Source organism: Anoplopoma fimbria, chromosome 14 (genome assembly GCF_027596085.1).
Source record: "Anoplopoma fimbria isolate UVic2021 breed Golden Eagle Sablefish chromosome 14, Afim_UVic_2022, whole genome shotgun sequence".
Taxonomy (NCBI): Eukaryota; Metazoa; Chordata; class Actinopteri; order Perciformes; family Anoplopomatidae; genus Anoplopoma; species Anoplopoma fimbria.
The window spans coordinates 7,695,828-7,714,240 of NC_072462.1; the positions used below are offsets into that span (position 1 = coordinate 7,695,828).

The 18,413-nt window shown below is 40.8% G+C and overlaps 1 protein-coding gene across 2 annotated transcripts in view; it reads left to right on the top strand.

Moving 5' to 3' along the window:
- LOC129102001 (protein unc-13 homolog B-like) overlaps positions 1–18,413 on the top strand; it is a 71,688-nt gene that overhangs the window by 6,490 nt on the left and 46,785 nt on the right. For both annotated transcript variants that reach the window (XM_054611908.1, XM_054611909.1), the window contains exons 2-7: positions 1,665–1,694; positions 9,016–9,115; positions 11,828–11,945; positions 12,506–12,629; positions 17,791–17,864; positions 18,161–18,218. In XM_054611908.1, coding sequence (XP_054467883.1) covers positions 1,665–1,694; positions 9,016–9,115; positions 11,828–11,945; positions 12,506–12,629; positions 17,791–17,864; positions 18,161–18,218 — 504 coding nt within the window. The remainder of the gene's footprint in view (positions 1–1,664; positions 1,695–9,015; positions 9,116–11,827; positions 11,946–12,505; positions 12,630–17,790; positions 17,865–18,160; positions 18,219–18,413) is intronic.

Consider the following 18,413-nt stretch of genomic DNA (forward strand, 5'->3'; position numbering starts at 1 on the left):
GTTGAGGCACTTTCCTTTTAAACAGTTAAGGGAGCCAAAGTTGCAGGCATTTTCAGAAGAAAGTAAGCATCATGGGAAAAGAAAGAAGGAAACAATAAACAGTAGGAGTATAGGGTAATCGTGCTACTCGCCCTGCCAAATAGTGAGCTAAAGGGCCTCTAAAGCCATGGAGGGCCCAGGACAGAAAATGATAAGCATCAGTTTCCACTATAAAGGCCCCCTGTTTTATTGCTCTCTGCTCTGTGTCCCACAGTTGGACCCATGGCTGAAAGGCCTTAGTGGAAAGCCAAAAAAAATATCACACTGCCGGTCTCTTACACATTTCCACTGCTCCCTTTCCGCTTCACAGTGTAAGACAGGAAATGCTTTAAAACAAGAGACGAGTTCCTCCCCCCTCCTTTTGTGATAACTATTTTCCCTCGAACACTGGGATATAAAAACTTTGTGAAACTTGTGGCTAAAACTGTGAAATCCGGAAAACAAACAAATAAATACGTCTCCCTCCTGCGTAGTCGTTTTAATGCGCGCAGAGAGAGGAAGATGTTACATGAAAATATGAAAGCTTCATCTGTGCCTGCATCATCCCGTCCTGCCCATCTGCCATCGCGGGGCTCCGAAGCTTTAGGAGTTTATATGCCTGAACACATAACCCTGCCACAGCAATCACAATTAATCCCCTGCAAAGCGCTCTGCAATCCCATAAACGTTATTGTATGCATCAAGGGGCTAAAGATGATCTAAAAATAAACCCAAATACGCCACAAGGCTTGTTTTCCCCCTTTAAATATTTTCTTATTGAGTCTTTACGTAATGGCTGCTTTTGCCAGACATTTTTTCATTTTTATTTATTTATTTTGTTATCTATTTTAATACCCATCTGCCCTGGCCCAATTTTGCCATTGTTTATTGTGCGTTTTGTTTACCAGCTGTTGTGTTTTGTGACACAGCTGTCTGGGCTTATGCTTCTTGATTATATTAAAGTTGGTATTGTGCAATCAGATCAAAAGTGTAATATTTTCCACTCATGTCATGTAAAAGCTCTTACTCAATGCAAGGTTTATGTTATAGCTTGTAGACATATATTATAATGCTCTAATTTCTAAATCATTAGCATATCTGAGTTGTCACATTTCTCTTTGTCAGAACTTCCCAAAGCTACACGTGAATAAAATATGACTGATGTTGGACAAAGATGGTCATTTAAATATAACTCTAGCAGAGGTTCTGATTATTGATGCAGTGTTTTCACAACTGGTTGCATGTGTATGAGAATAGATTGTTTATCAGGAGAAGTGAAGCATAGTCTGGATGTATGTTTTTTTTTCTTTCTGTTTTTATAACGTTTTGACGCAAAGCAGCTCACCAAAAAAACAAACGGCTCATCCATTTTGATGGCGCCGCACACGACGAAGCTGTTGACATGTTGGTGTGATTCATCTTTGTCCGCATACAAATGAACCAGCCAGGCCTCAATAACAAAAGATCCTGTCCACTTTTCATGACTCACGTCCGGACATGTTTACAATTTCTGGCTTGTGTTTTTCCCTTTTTCCCTTCGGTTCACCGCTACGTCACATGCATGCGGAAGAATCACGTTTCAGTGGAAACATGTTTTTTTTCCCCCCCTAATTTGCCTAATCGTTGTTTTTTGTTTTGTGTTGCAGTGAAAAAAGCCAAGCTCCAAGGACCACCAGGTGAGTGCCTCATAAAACCTTTTTTTTTTAATGTTCACTGTGTTTGTCTGTCATCCTCATTGAATTTCAAGTACAGGAAGCTGTTCCACAGGAGCCACATGAATAAGGAAATAGTGTTAATGTGTCACGTGCACTCCAATGCAGATTCATCAGTCAAATTCTGCCAAGTCGCCGTAAAGCTAGGGGTTGATTTTACACTATGTAATCCAGTGTCCTTCCACGGGTCGGCCGTGGACAGGTGAGCTTAGATCGGTGGCCGCTAAATCCAAATCCCCACGCTCTCCACCTAAGCAAATCCCTCCAGTGTTTAGCCTCGCGCCTTCCTCTAAGCGATCGTGACGTTACCTGCGAGAGCAGGAAAGTCACCGCCGTGACATTTCACTCTCGTTCTCAGTCCCTGACTGACCCCCCGTGCGCGCTGGGGATAATTGCTAAAGTTAATTACCCGGCAGGTGTCTACACATTTGTTCAGCGTGGGACTTCTCTTAGTCCCTCCTCCTTGACCTTTGGGTAGACATAGTGATTTTTATATATTTATTTGTTGTAGGTGCCTTCATTGTGTCAAGAGCAGCTCCGTTGCACTGATATATAAATATATATAAATAGTTTTTTATTAGATTGGCAGCCTGTGCTGGCCTTCCCTGCCAGTCTCTGCCCCCCCCCTCCATCCCTCTCTCCCTGCCTCCCTCTGGGCCACACCACATATGACACCTGTCCCAGAGCAAACATCAGGGAAATTCAGTTAAGCCTGTCGTCTCCCTGAAATGTAAACAACCGTCGCTCTTTTAGTTTTTTTTGCTACAGAGCAAAGAAGGGTTTGTCAAGTACAGTCTGGCATGACATTAAAATACCAAAGGTTATGTATGTTGCTGTGTGAGTATAATGAGCACTGTGCGTATGAGAAACCAGTCTCAGGCTTCCTTGTTGCTGTGTTTTTTCAACATTTATTAGAGGGCCATTTTTCAGAATTTGGGCAGGTCTACAGCATAATGTACTTGAGTTGTCAGCTTCTGGAGAAATCAGCAGTGGCTTTAATTATATATATTTAATACTTCAATATAATCCTAGTATACAGTATCAAGGAGATGCGTACTTGTCATGTTATCTTTTTTCCCCAATCTTCTGTCGGCAAAAAGAATGATTCCTGGCAAAATGTTATTAGATTCTGACAGAATTTGATTTCTGATTTTTGTCTAATGTAACACAGTCCCCCACACAGAACATCAATTGTATTATTCTAAGTGCAATTTTATATATTTTTTTCTATATCTCCCAATATCTTAAATATTCGTAACAATATTACAACATTGATATTACAGCCGTTACGGCAGGGACCCGCTCGATCACATCTTTCGAGGAAGTGTTGCCAACCAACGCCAGCTTAACAAACATACCTCTGTACAGAGTAGAGGAAATGAAGGGACTGAAACTGAATATGATTATTAATATAAGATCAAAAGGATCATTGTACAAAGCTTGATTTTGTCTGATGTTGCTCTGGCACAGTAGTGCTTTTCTTTCAGTATACTTTGCAATAAAGAGCCTTTTATATTTTTGCTCTGAGCCACACAAAGTCTGGAGGTGACAGGTTTCATTGTTATATGATGCTGCATTAAAGCTGAATATTCAGCTGTATCAGGTTCAGGGTTAGAGGAATTAATTACTGAACAGTATATATATGTGTACTTATGATTCCTCTGTGCTCGTAACTCAATGTGCAAAGGGAGACGGTTGTTTTATTGGAATAGGCCTCAAAGTTTACACAGGGCTGGTCTGGGATGTGTGTCTGCCCTGCTCTTTTCACCACACCTTCAGTTGGACAGCTTTTAGGCCTTACTCTGAGCTCTTCCTTTAATGAGTTGTTTCTGGAGAATACTGTTTGTGTAGAAGTGAAGGTGCCCTTGGATGGACTTTCCACTGATTCATACAGGAAACTGAGGATTGATAAGTCTTGATAAGATTATATGTGTGTCGCTGGATTTGTGTCAGTAAATCTGAGTGTATGCCTGCACACATTTTCTGTCTGTCAGAATTTAGACAACAATATTGGATCTTACACAATATACCTTTCTGTTCAGATTATGATCAGTCCAGAACTTTTTTGTACTGAAGATGGAGAAACTTTTCCTTAGGTGGTCCAAACAATTGACTCACATGCAATATAGATGAGCGGTCTGAATTTGAAATGTCAGCCTTCCAACCGCCTGCGTTTCTTTGACTAATTTATTGAAAAAACTCATCATCAATCAATAATGGATGAAGACGCTCGACCGAGGACTCAGAGGCGAGTGGGTGGTTCACAAAAACATGGACAGGGGCCCCGCATCCTCCCACAACTCTGCCTCCTCTTGACAACACACACACACACACACACACACACACACACACACACACACACACACACACACACACACACACTGACTGGTGTGCTGTTGCTATGGCACTGTGTGTGTGTGTGTGTGTGTGTGTGTGTGTGTGTGTGTGTGTGTGTGTGTGTGTGTGTGTGTGTGTGTGTGTGTGTGTGTGTGTGTGTGTGTGTGTGTGTGTGTGAGTGATGGAGAATGAGAAACACGCTTGTGACGTCGTACATCAGAACATGTTACGTTACACATTATTATGATGATCATCATCATATTATTATTATTATTGGCATGTTATCAGTCACTATTGCATTATAATGGATATATCTGCATGTAATTATAAATTGGGCCTGCACGATGTACGAAATATGACATTTACATTTCCAATTAATGTCCGTCTGGTTATCTTAACCGGATTATAATTGGATAATTTAAATGTAACTTGGCTAAATGTTGATTCCAGAAAAAGCAAAAGTAGTGTTAAAAACAGCAAAGTCACGATATAAACTCCTATAAACTCTTAATAAGATATATCACAGTCCTGAGTAAAGTTTGGAAAGAATGAAGAACACAGACATCAGCCAGTATCAGTCGTTATTATGTCCACCAGGGGGATCATGTGATCGGGTGTGTGTCTGAGTGAGTGAGTGAGTGAGTGAGTGAGTGAGTGAGTGAGTGAGTGAGTGAGTGAGTGTGCAACTCTGTGTCTGTCCACGGCTAACCTCGCATTCTGCTGGAGCAAACCACATAATATTTTGGCCGTTTGTCGAGGCTGTCAAGGCCGCTCAAAGATCTTTAGCGGTTGAAGTAACTCACACTTTCCCAAAACACCTTTTCTTTCCCTGTTTTATACGGCAATTGAATCACTGCTTAGTCCTCACTTAATGAGCAGGGATAACACTGCTAAGTGCATCCCTTGATTCTCATTGAAGTATATAACTCCTGCACCTCTATGGAAACAGCACAACTATGGCTAGAAGTAGGGAGAAGTCAACAATGTATTTTGTGCAGTATAACACAGTTGGAATGCCATAAATCATAAAAAAGCTAAACAATGCAAGTTGAATATGTTTGATTATTTTATTAACATAAATTTGATTCTATATATCCAACAAGAGTTACCAAAAATGGAGGCTCCACATGCTGTATACATTAGGATATTCATATTTTTACATCTCTACTTATAGCCTCTCCTGTTCTCTCCTCTCTGCTCTGTGTTCAGCAGTCTGCAGTTTAGTCTAAGTTTCACCAAATTTTTGTCACCTGACTGTTGGTCTCTGTCGAGTCAGTTATGGCTTCCTAGTTTCGCTGAGGAGCATAGAACTCATGTTTTTTACAGGATCTGGTAAAATGTTTTTTGATATAAGTTTAGTTTCGGTTGCGTTTCGAGTCTTATGAGTTTAACAGCTTCTGGCTATGATAAACGATCAAGCTTTGCGACTGTTTAAAGAAAACGTGCTTCTCCATCCCACCGGAGGGTTTCAGGGTTCAGAGGTTTAATGTGATGTTTTGGCTGGACAGATCCAGTATGTCAGGCTTTAGTGTGCAGGCATATAGTTAATTTTTTTTTTTTTTTTTTTTTCGGGCACTTACTGCTGTTTCTCCTCAACAGTGCAGATTGTATCAGCCACATTGTGTGCAGCACCTGCTGTAAAGGGCCCACAGCTACTAAGTGGCTCTTATCTAATCCATACATCCTCTTCCCTTATCTCCTCTAATCATGGGAGCCGGCCCAAATGTGGCACAAGGCATGGACTATCTAATTAGGGTAAGACTTGAGCATCCCCCAGGCTCCTTTGTAATAAAGCCTGTGTTTCGTCCTAGTGTCCCCCCGAGACACTAACTACGTCTGTCTCCTTTCACTCAGGGTGCTTGTAGGAGGAAAATCGGACAATGCTCTCGTGCCGCGTCATGCCGCATGGGTCACCCGGGGCTTTCAGTCCAGCTTTTCATGTTATGGGGCCTAATTGAATGTGTATTTATGTTGCATATCAGCGGAATGTCGTAAGAATCCAGCTGTGTCAACTTCTTATTGTCTCATTGTGTCAAGAGTTGCGATTACTTATCTGGCTGCTGCGTGATATGTGCAGAGTAAATGTTTCAATACGTTGCCGGGGTAACCAGGGAAAGAAAATCTTTGTTTAGTGTGGTCAGGTGGTTGGTCAAAGCAACAGCTGATGCCGTGCTTTTATTTCCCATAGACCAAAAGGTGGTGTGTGTGTGTGTGTGTGTGTGTGTGTGTGTGTGTGTGTGTGTGTGTGTGTGTGTGTGTGTGTGTGTGTGTGTGTGTGTGTGTGTGTGTGTGTGTGTGTGTGTGTGTGTGTTTGTGTGTGTTTTGTTGCTCTTGTCGCTTTTAAAGGTGAGATGATAACAACACATAATGGGAAGACCTCACTTTGGGAAATCGTCACTGTTCTCTGACAATGTATGGACCAAATAATTGAAAGAGAAAATGATCAGCAAATCTATTGATAATTAAAATAATCACTGGCTTCAGGCCTAATGATTTTACTCACTGATATTTTGGAAGTGCAAATCTCTGAAAGTCATTGAAAACTGTAAAAACCAAAACAAATGCTGAGTTGTATTTCGTTTGGCTGGCCGTTATGGCCAATTTAAATCATCATATACATACAGGTACATGAGATTTGAGCAATGCGCTGCTGTAAAGCGCCTAAGGAGCAACTTTTGGACAGGGGTACAGGAGGAGCTGGGGATCAAACTGATGAGTTTATTTACAATACAAAACTTACCATAAATCCTACCTACATTAAGCCTAAATTGTTTATGTTGAAATGTTTTACAAACCTATTGAATCAACTTCCTGGTCATTTTAGAGGCTGTCATTTCTTAAATTGTATTGTGTTATAACAAGAAGGTTATCTGTTATCAAGCTACCCTCATTGATATAAGTGTGGAGACTTAGACTGTCCCTTTTAATATCTTCAGGTCTGTTCCCCAACATTCACAGTGTTTTGTGCCTGTATAATTATTAATTTCAGTCCAATGTTTCAGTTTATTTGATACATTATCCATTAAGTTGTATGAGTGACAAAAGCTTATGGCTTTATGGGTTCATAGGATTTATGTTGTTGTTCTGCCTCAATCAAGGAGAGTGTTTTGCCTCATTATTTCCTCTTAACAGGAGAAGTTGGGCGCTGTTAAGATGTAGGAAGATCAGTGAGATAGTTGTGCAGTAAAGGACTCTCAAATAGTTTCTGCGCTCGTTGGTATGGATGGGCACCCATAGAGAGATTAGGTCGTCTGCAGTAACTCAGAGATCTCAAGTTACTGTTTTGTTCATTATCCTGTGTGATTCGGATGCTTGTTCTCTTTGGCTCTACTTTGTCTTACCTTGGCAGGTGGAGTGTTCCAGTTAGTTGAGGCTGAGAAGGTAAAATCCCATTCACTGGAGTGAGGGGAGGGGGAAAATGAGTTGGCAGCTTGTGTGCTTTCTTTTGTTTGGTGTTCTTTTGATTCAGTTTAATAAAATTCCAGTCTTTTTCGTAAGTGACAATCAAATAAAATAAATAAAATAATAAAATAATGAAATAAATAAAATCAAGTGATAATGGTAAAATATAGTAAACAAATATAAAATAAAATACCAAGACCAAATGAAAATGAACCAATAAAACGACGACATCACATAAAAGCCAATCTATAAAAATGTGTTTTAAGAAGTGATTTAAAAGAGATTACTGATTCTGCAAGCCTTAACTCCTCAATGTTCGAAATCAGTGAGTAGCACTACATTGTGATGAAGTGCCCTGATTTTCGAGGTATTTTATTCAGTGGATGCTCCAAAAGCAGGCATCCCTATCTGGTTATTTCCTCCATATAGAGTTTGAAATTTTAAATCATGATGAGGTATATAACTATAACTATATCACAGTATAAAGTTACATACAATGTGATGGGATATTTGATCCATATTGCCAATCCCAGTCTGCCCTACAACCCATACTCAAGATCAGCATTTCAATCTAAGCCGTTTCCCTCCAGCTGCATGCTCTTGTGCCCCAGGTAGGGGGTCGGATTTATGCCGCTAGAATGGGGGGGGGAAGTCGCAGTGAGGACCACCACCGGCGGCGTGGGGGGCAGGTTATCTACCAGAGCGAAACAGAGCACATCGGCAGGCACGTGTCAACACTTCCTTGCAGCTACTGCGGGAAATGAAAAAAGCGGTGGCGGCTGTCTAATCCCCCTCTCCCCTCATCCCTCAGCCATCACCCCGCCCAACGCTGACATCTGGCATTGACCAGCCGAGAGGAGGCTGATGGAGATCACCGGGCGTGTAGTTGTCTTAACAGTGCCAGTTTCCAAAAAAGCCAACAAGTTAATTTACTACTCTGTTTGTAAAGGCTGTCACCTTTTGACCTAACGGAATTTAGATTTCAGCCTCGGGCTGACGGAGACCTTTTCCAGAGCAGTAAGAGGTCAGGAGTGACTTCCACTCCATTACATAATCAGCTGGCCCTCTGCCTCTGTTACGTGTACGTTTAGTGGTCAGTTATTAAGAGTAATTTCAAGAGAAACTGTAATTCAAAGTGCAGGAGAGATATAACAAGCATTTGGATCCTGCACTTGTATCTGCTGCATGGGGTTGGCTCTCTTTGGAGATTAACAGGGTCAGTTTGCTGGCCTCGACTGGCTTGACATAGTTGGGGGTGGGACTTATCTGCTTTCACTCTCACTAGAGCTCTGATGTCTTTCTCTACCACACAAAGCCAAAGTAGAACTGGCAGGGTTAGTATTACTAAGTATTACTTGAGTGTACTTTGGCTCATCTATAATATTCCTGCAGATACAAATATGTATCTTCTCTACAGCTCACCCACTCATATTTCTGTTATTCTTATCATGCACAAGTCCCAAATGCAGCCCCTCTCCATGTTCTCAGTGTAATGTCAGCACCTTGCACTAATTTAAACTACAATCTCCCTTTTCATTTGTTTCAGACAAGTTCAACACCTACGTGACGCTGAAGGTGCAGAATGTCAAAAGCACAACCATCACAGTGCGGGGTGATCAGCCCTGCTGGGAACAGGATTTCATGTTGTAAGTTAATACACACAGACACAGTGGAGTCATAAATATATGCAAAGTTAATTGTCGACTAAGCAAATGCTACACAGACATAAAACACTGTGCACGCTATGCTAGACTATATATTTAAACAAGCGTCATGTTCAACTTGCAGATCTCCATGCTTTGTTTGCAATTTCACTGCAGTGCCCCTCACCAGACCTGCTTTAATTTTACATGCAATGTACATGGTTGGTCCGTTATTGGCACACAGTATATCCAGGCCATCCTTTGACTTATCTTCAATAAAGGCAAATTTCCAAACAAATCCATAAAAGGAAATGATCCAGGAGCTCAAAATCTTATATGAGCAACATATTTTGTTATTTTTATATATTTTTAGGTTTCCCTACCCTAGTACCTACCTAGTGCTTGGAGCTACAGGAGAGGTTTCTTGTTTTCAAGCTTTGCGAGTATCTCGTTAAACAGCTGCTGTTCATTTCCTCCTAGTAATTCATTGGTTTAATTTCCTCATTTTACTTTCCCCGTGAAAGGTATCTATGGCGACGAGAGAGCCAGCACGTCGTTGCATGTGTGTCATTGTTTGTCTTTTGTTAACTCCCTCATTGCAATGGTGTTTGTTTTTCCAGACCGTCATCCTTCTACTGTCCATTAATGATGTGTCAGCTAGGTGTTACTAAACATAACCATTCATCAGCGTTTCCAGCGTTTCCTTTTACATCGAAATGCGTATTAAGCGTAAAATCTACTTAACGGGACTCCAAATTTCCAAACTGTGATCCTCAGCAGCTAACTGGCCAACGCTGCATTCACATGGCAGACAGCAAACCAGATATCATTTTTGTTCCCAGACGTCACTGCTTTCGTCTTGGATGAAAGCTTTCGTCTTGGATGAAAGCAGTGACTTCTGAGAATCCGGCAAAGAGACCTCTGGTTCTGAAACTCGAATCCAGAAATTGCTGAACTGGAGACTTCAAAACCGCAGTCCACAAACCAATGGGTGAAGAATACGTTGACATTATACAGTCTATACATTTAGCGTTGCTGGAAGGCAAATTTTCGTTATCTTTGGAGCTGGCTGTTTCCCCCTGTTCCTAGTCTTTGTGCTAAAATAAGCTAACTAGATTACATTACATTACAGTCATTTAACAGACGCTTTTATCCAAAGCGACTTACAATCAGTAGTATATTACATATAATTCACCCATTCACACACTGATGACAGGCTACCATGCAAGGTGCCACCATCAGACTCTAACTAACATTCATGCAACATCCAGTCCACACCGATGGCAAGCCTTCGGGAGCAACTTGGGGTTAAGTGTCTTGCCCAAGGACACATCGACTGCCGAAGCCGGGTATCGAACCACCGACCCTCTGATTGGAGAACTACCTTGCTCTCCACTACGCCACAGCCGCCCCAGCTACATATCTATCATACAGACATGAGTGGTATCATCTAACTTCCGGAAAGAAGCAAAATGGTGTATGGGGGGCGATACAGTTAACACAGTGTGTTTGGCTAACAGCCACTGTTAAACGGCTCGCGTTCGGTAGGGGCCGCCAGTAGTAACACAGCTGAGTGCATCGCCGACCCCCCGCCGCTGCTCTGCTGCCAGACATCCCATGGGGGAAAAGTTTGCACAACTGTTATTGTTTTGGACGGTGTGTTTGGTTAACAGCTAACGGAACTATCAGTACACAAACTGCTGAGTACCTCTTGGCCGCTGCTCTGAGGCTTTTATTTTTTATTTTGGACAGCTTGTTTGACTAACACCTAACAGAACTACCAGCACCCAAATTGGTGAGTAACTCTCGGCTGTTGCTCTCCGTCTCGCTTTTATGTTTATTTTTGGATGGTGTGTTGGGCTAACGGCTAACAGAGCTACCAGTACACACTGCTGAGTACGTTACCGCCACTCCTCCGCTGGTACGCAGCAGTCGGCTCGGTCGTTTAGTTTTTTGGCAAGATTGTATAGTCTTACATAACTAATTTGAGCCGATAGTATTTTGACATCATTTCTGAGTTTGAATGTGTGTTCTAATGGCCCCATTCAGTCCATTATGTCTAAGACAGGGGGGGGTTAGCAAATTGTGGTTGCATTAGTTCAGTCACATAATAGAGTAGTGGTTGTTGCAGACCGAATGAGCACATGGTTTAGAAAGCCTACTGTATAGTTCTGCACCTGGACACCCTAGACTCCCCCCCCCCGCAGTTCTCTCAATTAGCTGCTGTCTTTGATTATCTTTTCTCTCATCTTCCTTTTGTTCGGCCCATCGATAGTTGTGTTCTGCCACAGATGAGAATATGCAAATGCCCTTGTCAAGCGGCTCCTTTCAAAAATTGATATGCCATTTTATAGCTGTCATCAAGCTGTTTTTGAGCCCTTTGAATAGCACGCTGAATGACAAAAACAAGGCCTGAATGTATTATGACAGCTATTACACAACAAAAAGAGGGAGTAGCCTTTGTTATTAGCCGCCTGTACAGCCTGGCTGTAATAATGGAGACATTTTCTGGTTCATTGAGTGTGAATCATTGACATATTGGAAAGTTTTCTCTTGTTAAAATTTTTTGGGGGATAACAAAGCCTCAAACCACCCAGTCATTGTTCTGCTCTTCTATCCGCTTACATTTCCAACGCCGTTTATAAGGGAGGGCTTATTTTGTTATAGAAGCTTGACATTACTTGATATATGAATAGTGCCACTTTTTTCCCTCAGCGAGATCAACCAGCTGGACCTCGGCCTCATTGTCGAGGTGTGGAACAAAGGCCTCATCTGGGACACCATGGTTGGGACCACTTGGATTCCTCTGAAGAGCGTCCAGCAATCAGAAGAGGTCAGGTTATGCACCCACACAAATAATAATGGTATAGAGTAGGTAGAGTATTGGACACAAAAAAGGTCAAATTTTCTACCGATCAATATTAATATGTCTGTTTGTCTGTCTTGCAATTGCCAGTCATCACTCAAGTACCTGCATGCATGTCTTTAATTGTTGTTCTGCTGTGTCATACTGATTTATATTTGACCTTGCAATGCAGCATAGTTTTGTTTTTAGTCCATGTTTCTGTTAACATAGACTTACCTCATTGATTTGCATGTGTTGTTTTATGAGCCTCTAAGGGTGTTCTGAATAGTGTTTCTACTTATATTAATATTCTCTCCTTTTATTAGTTTTTTCTGCATGCTTATAAAGGATAAAATGATAAATGACTTTGTAATTTGAATCATGTATTCAGTTTTTTTTTTCAGTTTGAAACATCTGCTAAGGACTAGAGATGAAAAGATGGTGTCTTGGCTAACTCTGGTGCATTTAAAGTGATGTGTTATTAATGTGCACTGTCCCCACTTAATAAACCAATAAAAAATATATATATATTCGTATCTGAATTTCAGGAGGGCTCAGGTGACTGGCTCTTTCTTGACGCGGAGGTCTTGATGAAGGCGGACGAGATATATGGCACCAAGAACCAGACGCCACACCGCGTCCTGCTGGACACGCGCTTCGAGCTTCCTTTTGGTGAGAAATCAAAATTTGTCAATCCCTTTTTTATTTCACTTCCTCTGTGTTTTAGCTGCAAATCTCCAACGAACAAACCAAACTTAAAAGTTCAGGTGCTTACGTAAGACGTTTCCCCCCCTGAGCTGTCACCTCAAGGACTTGTGTAACAGTGGGGACACGATGTAGAGGGGGCATTAGCGATTCTGGTTCCCTTGGGGCGAATCAAAACCTTGATCCACCGAGTTACACAAAGGCCATGCGTGTTTCCTGCAGAAATGTCAGCGGTCGCTTCATCAGGCTACGCGGGGAAAAGCTACCCAGCCTGGAGCGCTGTCTAACAAATCGATGAAGACTTGTAACCTGTTGTTTCCGTAGTCTTACACAAGCATCATCTCAACTCAAGTAGAAAACAGAAGGACCATATGAACAACATGCACAAGTAGCATGCGGTCACATTTTCCTGAATGAAATTAAATTATAAGAAAATAACATTATCTCATTTGCTGATGTGATGAGGACACTTGAGTTGAACAGCTAAAAGGCTAGAAGCAGGGCGCTCTACGATATTCGTCTTTCTGTCTAATGTCTTCTATCTGGTTCCACTCAGGATTAGGACTTTCTGTTCTGTTTAAATTGAGGGCACTGATTCATCATTGGCAGATCCCCTTTTTATTAACTTAAGTTCAGTAATATAATTTGTTCTTTACCAGGTTTTTCCATTGTGGCCAACAGGATTAAGGAACCATTAAGATTGATTTTTATATATATTTTACAACTTTATGAGCAAAATGACTGGCTTTGAGCTTGTTGTGGACTTCCTTGTGCCTCAAGTGGACAGAAAGCCACCATATATATATATATATAATGCAATATTACAAATGCAATCAATATTTGTATTCATTCGGAGTAGGACTTTCGAAATGGCCTAAAAATGAAATCTCCGATATATGATTTGAATTAAAAAATAAATAATCTTTCTTAAAAACCAAATAGGCCTCCAAAGACAAAGGAATTATTCAATTTCACCAAACTTTATAAAGCATTTGTTTATGAATAAACTCCGCCCCTTGTACGAAAAAAAAGTATGGGATTTCTTGGCCAGATTACAGCAAACTCTGCTGCTGCTTTTAGTTTCCACAGACTTTAAACAAAGTTTACACTCAACAGTGTTTTGCTTGAGCAGGTGAGGAAGCGTTGCATTTTTTTTGGGGGGGGAAAAACTCTTCCGTTTCATTGCTGCGTGCTGCCATGATGATACTTAACCCGTCTGAAGAAAACTCATGTGTCTCCTGTGATCTACGGGAGCTCAGGGAAGCGGTGGCAGTGCCGTACTGTAATCACCCAGGTTAAAGGTTGAAAACACATTTTCTTTGTTAAACATTGTCCTCAAACATGAATTTGAAGTAATTGCTAAAGTCCAATATTCAATCTCCTTTTGGCTAATGTTAAGTCTCCATCAACTCTTCAGCTGATCAATGTTCTACTTCCTTCACCAGCTGGTCACAACCCTAGTCTGTCTTTTGTTTTGTAGCTTGACAGGTAGCGTTCAGTCGGTTTAGCTGAGCTTATTTTTGCTAAAACTTCTGACACATGAGAGCATCGAGACGGAACCGTACCCAGACCTCGCCATAAAATCGAATCATTGAGCAAGAATTGTCTTAAACCCTGCTAGCAATGCTGAGTTAGTCATTGCAAGTATCCCCTTTGCATGTCATAATTCAGTTCTCTGCACATATAAAGATATTGATGAGAATAGCTTTAATGTTTTCCATTATGGTAGTCACAACCCACTCACTACACCTCGTTCGATTTTCATACAGCATGCTAGACACTAGGAATTAATTAGTTTAAGAATATGAAAAACCTATGCCCTGAATTTAATTAGATTTTATTTAGTTTCCCAGAGGACTATTCTGTGCTCTGCGAGATATGAGGTTGAAATGTGCCCTGTGCTCCTCCTTCTCTCTGTGGGTTTCGACCCACAGTTCCGGCTACAGCATCTCTGTTATCGGCACTTCATGTCAGGCTCAAACATTTCTATCAAAAGGCGTCAAAGATGAAGCAGGGTGTCTGTGTTTTCTGTTTTAAGAGGAGACCTTTCAAGGTAGCAGGAGGCCATCGTGACTCTCTGTGGCACCAGAGCCATTCATTAAAGCTGCGGGCCGTGTGTCTTTGAAGCCCTGGCCTTTGTGAGCGTGGCCTTTAATGTGCATCTGTCTGCAGAGCAGAGCAAACCCCCCCCCCCCCCCCCCCCCCGAAAAGTGGGACTGGTCAGAGCACCTGATCTGAGATTTTTTTCTTTTTTTGTATTTATACATATGGTTTAGCTTAGCAGCAAATTTTGCCCGACACAACTAAAAACTACAAATAATGAAAATGACTTTCGACAAGATTATTATATTGAAAGTTTTGATGAAAATACAAGGAGATAAGAACCTGGAGGAGATGTAACACATTTTTAACAATGTTAAATACATTTTTCGGTCAGACAAGTACGAAACACCACAAGTAAGTTAAAGTGGCAACCTCAAAGTTTTTCCATTTGAATTAATTTCACAATGTTCATTGAGAAAAAGATAGATAAAGAGAAGCATGCACACAATTCTGAAAAGTTGAGCTCATATACAAATCGACTCAAACACAATTTCACTATTTTCTCTCAAATAGAAACCAGGACTGATGTAAAAAAGTTGTCCATAACTTGAGTAGATGAAGTTTGATTTAAAAAAGAAAAAAAAAGAAATGCTCTATGCTGTGCAGATCCTTCTTTTATATTATAAATATGTAGATATTCTCGTTCATTTTCAACCAAAACGAGTTGTATAGTATTCAATGTGTATGTATGTTTCATACATCGGAAACAAAAAGCCCAACCATTACTAAAATAATAATAATAAAATAAATAAATGAATCTAATAATAGATATATGATGGAGAAAAGAAAACAGTAATAATATATAAGATAAAGCAAATCAAATAAATACAAATAAACAGCAAATAAACAGCAATATTAATAATAATGGCAATACTATTAATATCATTATAATTTGTATTATTATTACTATGATTTTATTATTATTGTTATAGATATTAATATTATTATTATTATTAGTAGTAGTAGTAGTACTAGTAGTATCATTGGTAATACTTATATTAATAATAATAATAATAATAATTGATAAATACATTGTTTCAGAGTCTTGGGAGTTAAGTACATATTTACAGTGGGTACGGAAAGTATTCAGACCCCTTTAAATTTTTCACTCTTTGTTTCATTGCAGCCATTTGCTAAAATCGAAAAAGTTCATTTTTTTTTTTTTGCATTAATGTACACTCAGCAACCCATCTTGACAGAAAAAAACAGAAATGTAGAAATTTTTGCAAATTTATTAAAAAAGAAAAACTGAAATATCACATGGTCATAAGTATTCAGACCCTTTGCTGTGACACTCATATTTAACTCACATGCTGTCCATTTCTTCTGATCGTCCTTGAGATGGTTCTACTCCTTCATTGGAGTCCAGCTGTGTTTAATTAAACTGATTGGACTTGATTAGGAAAGGCACACACCTGTCTATATAAGACCTTACAGCTCACAGTGCATGTCAGAACAAATGAGAATCATGAGGTCGAAGGAACTGCCCAAGGAGCTCAGAGACAGAATTGTGGCAAGGCACAGATCTGGCCAAGGTTACAAAATAATTTCTGCAGCACTCAAGGTTCCTAAGAGCACAGTGGCCTCCATAATCCTTAAATGGAAGAAGTATGGGATGACCAGAACTCTTCCTAGACCTGGCCGTCCAGCCAAACTGAGCAATCGTGGGAGAAGAGCCTTGGTGAGAGAGGTAAAGAAGAACCCAAAGATCACTGTGGCTGAGCTCCAGAGATGCAGTAGGGAGATGGGAGAAAGTTCCACAAAGTCAACTATCACTGCAGCCCTCCACCAGTCGGGGCTTTATGGCAGAGTGGCCCGACGGAAGCCTCTCCTCAGTGCAAGACATATGAAAGCCTGCATAGAGTTTGCCAAAAAACACATGGAGGACTCCCAAACTATGAGAAATAAGATTCTCTGGTCTGATGAGACCAAGATTGAACTTTTTGGCGTTAATTCTAAGCGGTATGTGTGGAGAAAACCAGGCACTGCTCATCACCTGCCCAATACAATCCCAACAGTGAAACATGGTGGTGGCAGCATCATGCTATGGGGGTGTTTTTCAGCTGCAGGGACAGGACGACTGGTTGCAATTGAAGGAAAGATGAATGCGGCCAAGTACAGAGATATCCTGGAAGAAAACCTCCTCCAGAGTGCTCAGGACCTCAGACTGGGCCGAAGGTTCACCTTCCAACAAGACAATGACCCGAAGCACACAGCTAAAAACAAAGGAGTGGCTTCGGAACAAGTCTGTGACCATTCTTGACTGGCCCAGCCAGAGCCCTGACCTAAACCCAATTGAGCATCTCTGGAGAGACCTGAAAATGGCTGTCCACCAACGTTCACCATCCAACCTGACAGAACTGGAGAGGATCTGCAAGGAAGAATGGCAGAGGATCCCCAAATCCAGGTGTGAGAAACTTGTTGCATCATTCCCAAGAAGACTCATGGCTGTACTAGCTCAAAAGGGTGCTTCTACTCAATACTGAGCAAAGGGTCTGAATACTTATGACCATGTGATATTTCAGTTTTTCTTTTTTAATAAATTTGCAAAAATTTCTACATTTCTGTTTTTTTCTGTCAAGATGGGTTGCTGAGTGTACATTAATGCGAAAAAAAATGAACTTTTTCGATTTTAGCAAATGGCTGCAATGAAACAAAGGGTGAAAAATTTAAAGGGGTCTGAATACTTTCCGTACCCACTGTATATAAAGCATCATATGTGTTGTTAACTTCTTCCACTGTCAGGAATCATCTGTAGTAGCATCTCTGTCGCTGTACTGAAAAAATGTTTCTGATGTTTCTGGTCCTCATCCCTTAACAGTTTTGTGGCCATTGCTAGAGTAACTTCATTATTTTTATATTCTCACCCCCTAAGAGGCTCATGAGTAATTGAACGGGTGTTTACGTGTTATGAAGGCGCCCTGGAATACGATGCTTGAAATCAGAGGGAGCAGGATGTTTACTTCAAACCCACAAGTTTACATATATATGTGTATTTGTGGTTTTCTACATATTTCTATTCCAGACATCCCAGATGACGAGGCACAGTACTGGACGGGCAAACTGGAACGCATAAATACCATGAGAATCCACGATGAGGTGAAGTGCAATTTAAAAACGTTTTACTTCTGATAAATATACTGTATGTCTCGCTGGTTTAAATATTACCTTTTCACAGTTGAGTAAGCAAATTAAGTCACCCAGTGCTTACATTACATTACATTGCTTGTATGTTCCTTTTTAGTACTCCTTGTGCTAATGACGCAGAACTGCTCTATTTATAACTTTTGTTGTAATTGTTGATGGAGCCGCGCTAGTGAATTACTGTGCTAATAATAGCGACCCGACTACATGAGATACATACTTGATGCCTGCTGTTTTTTTCTCCTCTGTAGTATCCTCTTCAGGATGACGTCCAGAGTCGCCCGCTGCCATTTGCGGCCTCCCAGTGCTGTGAGTGTGCCTGTACTTCTCCTCTCGGCCTCTAGATGGAGCCAACTCTCCACCAGTCTGGCTCTCAGGCTTTGATATTATTTCCTCTCTCTTACTTAAACCCTGTTGGGCCGCCTGATGTTGTGACAGTTTAATACTCTTAATCAGAGTTGAAAATGAAGTCTAAACATAGTCGATATTTTTTAACAAACCTAA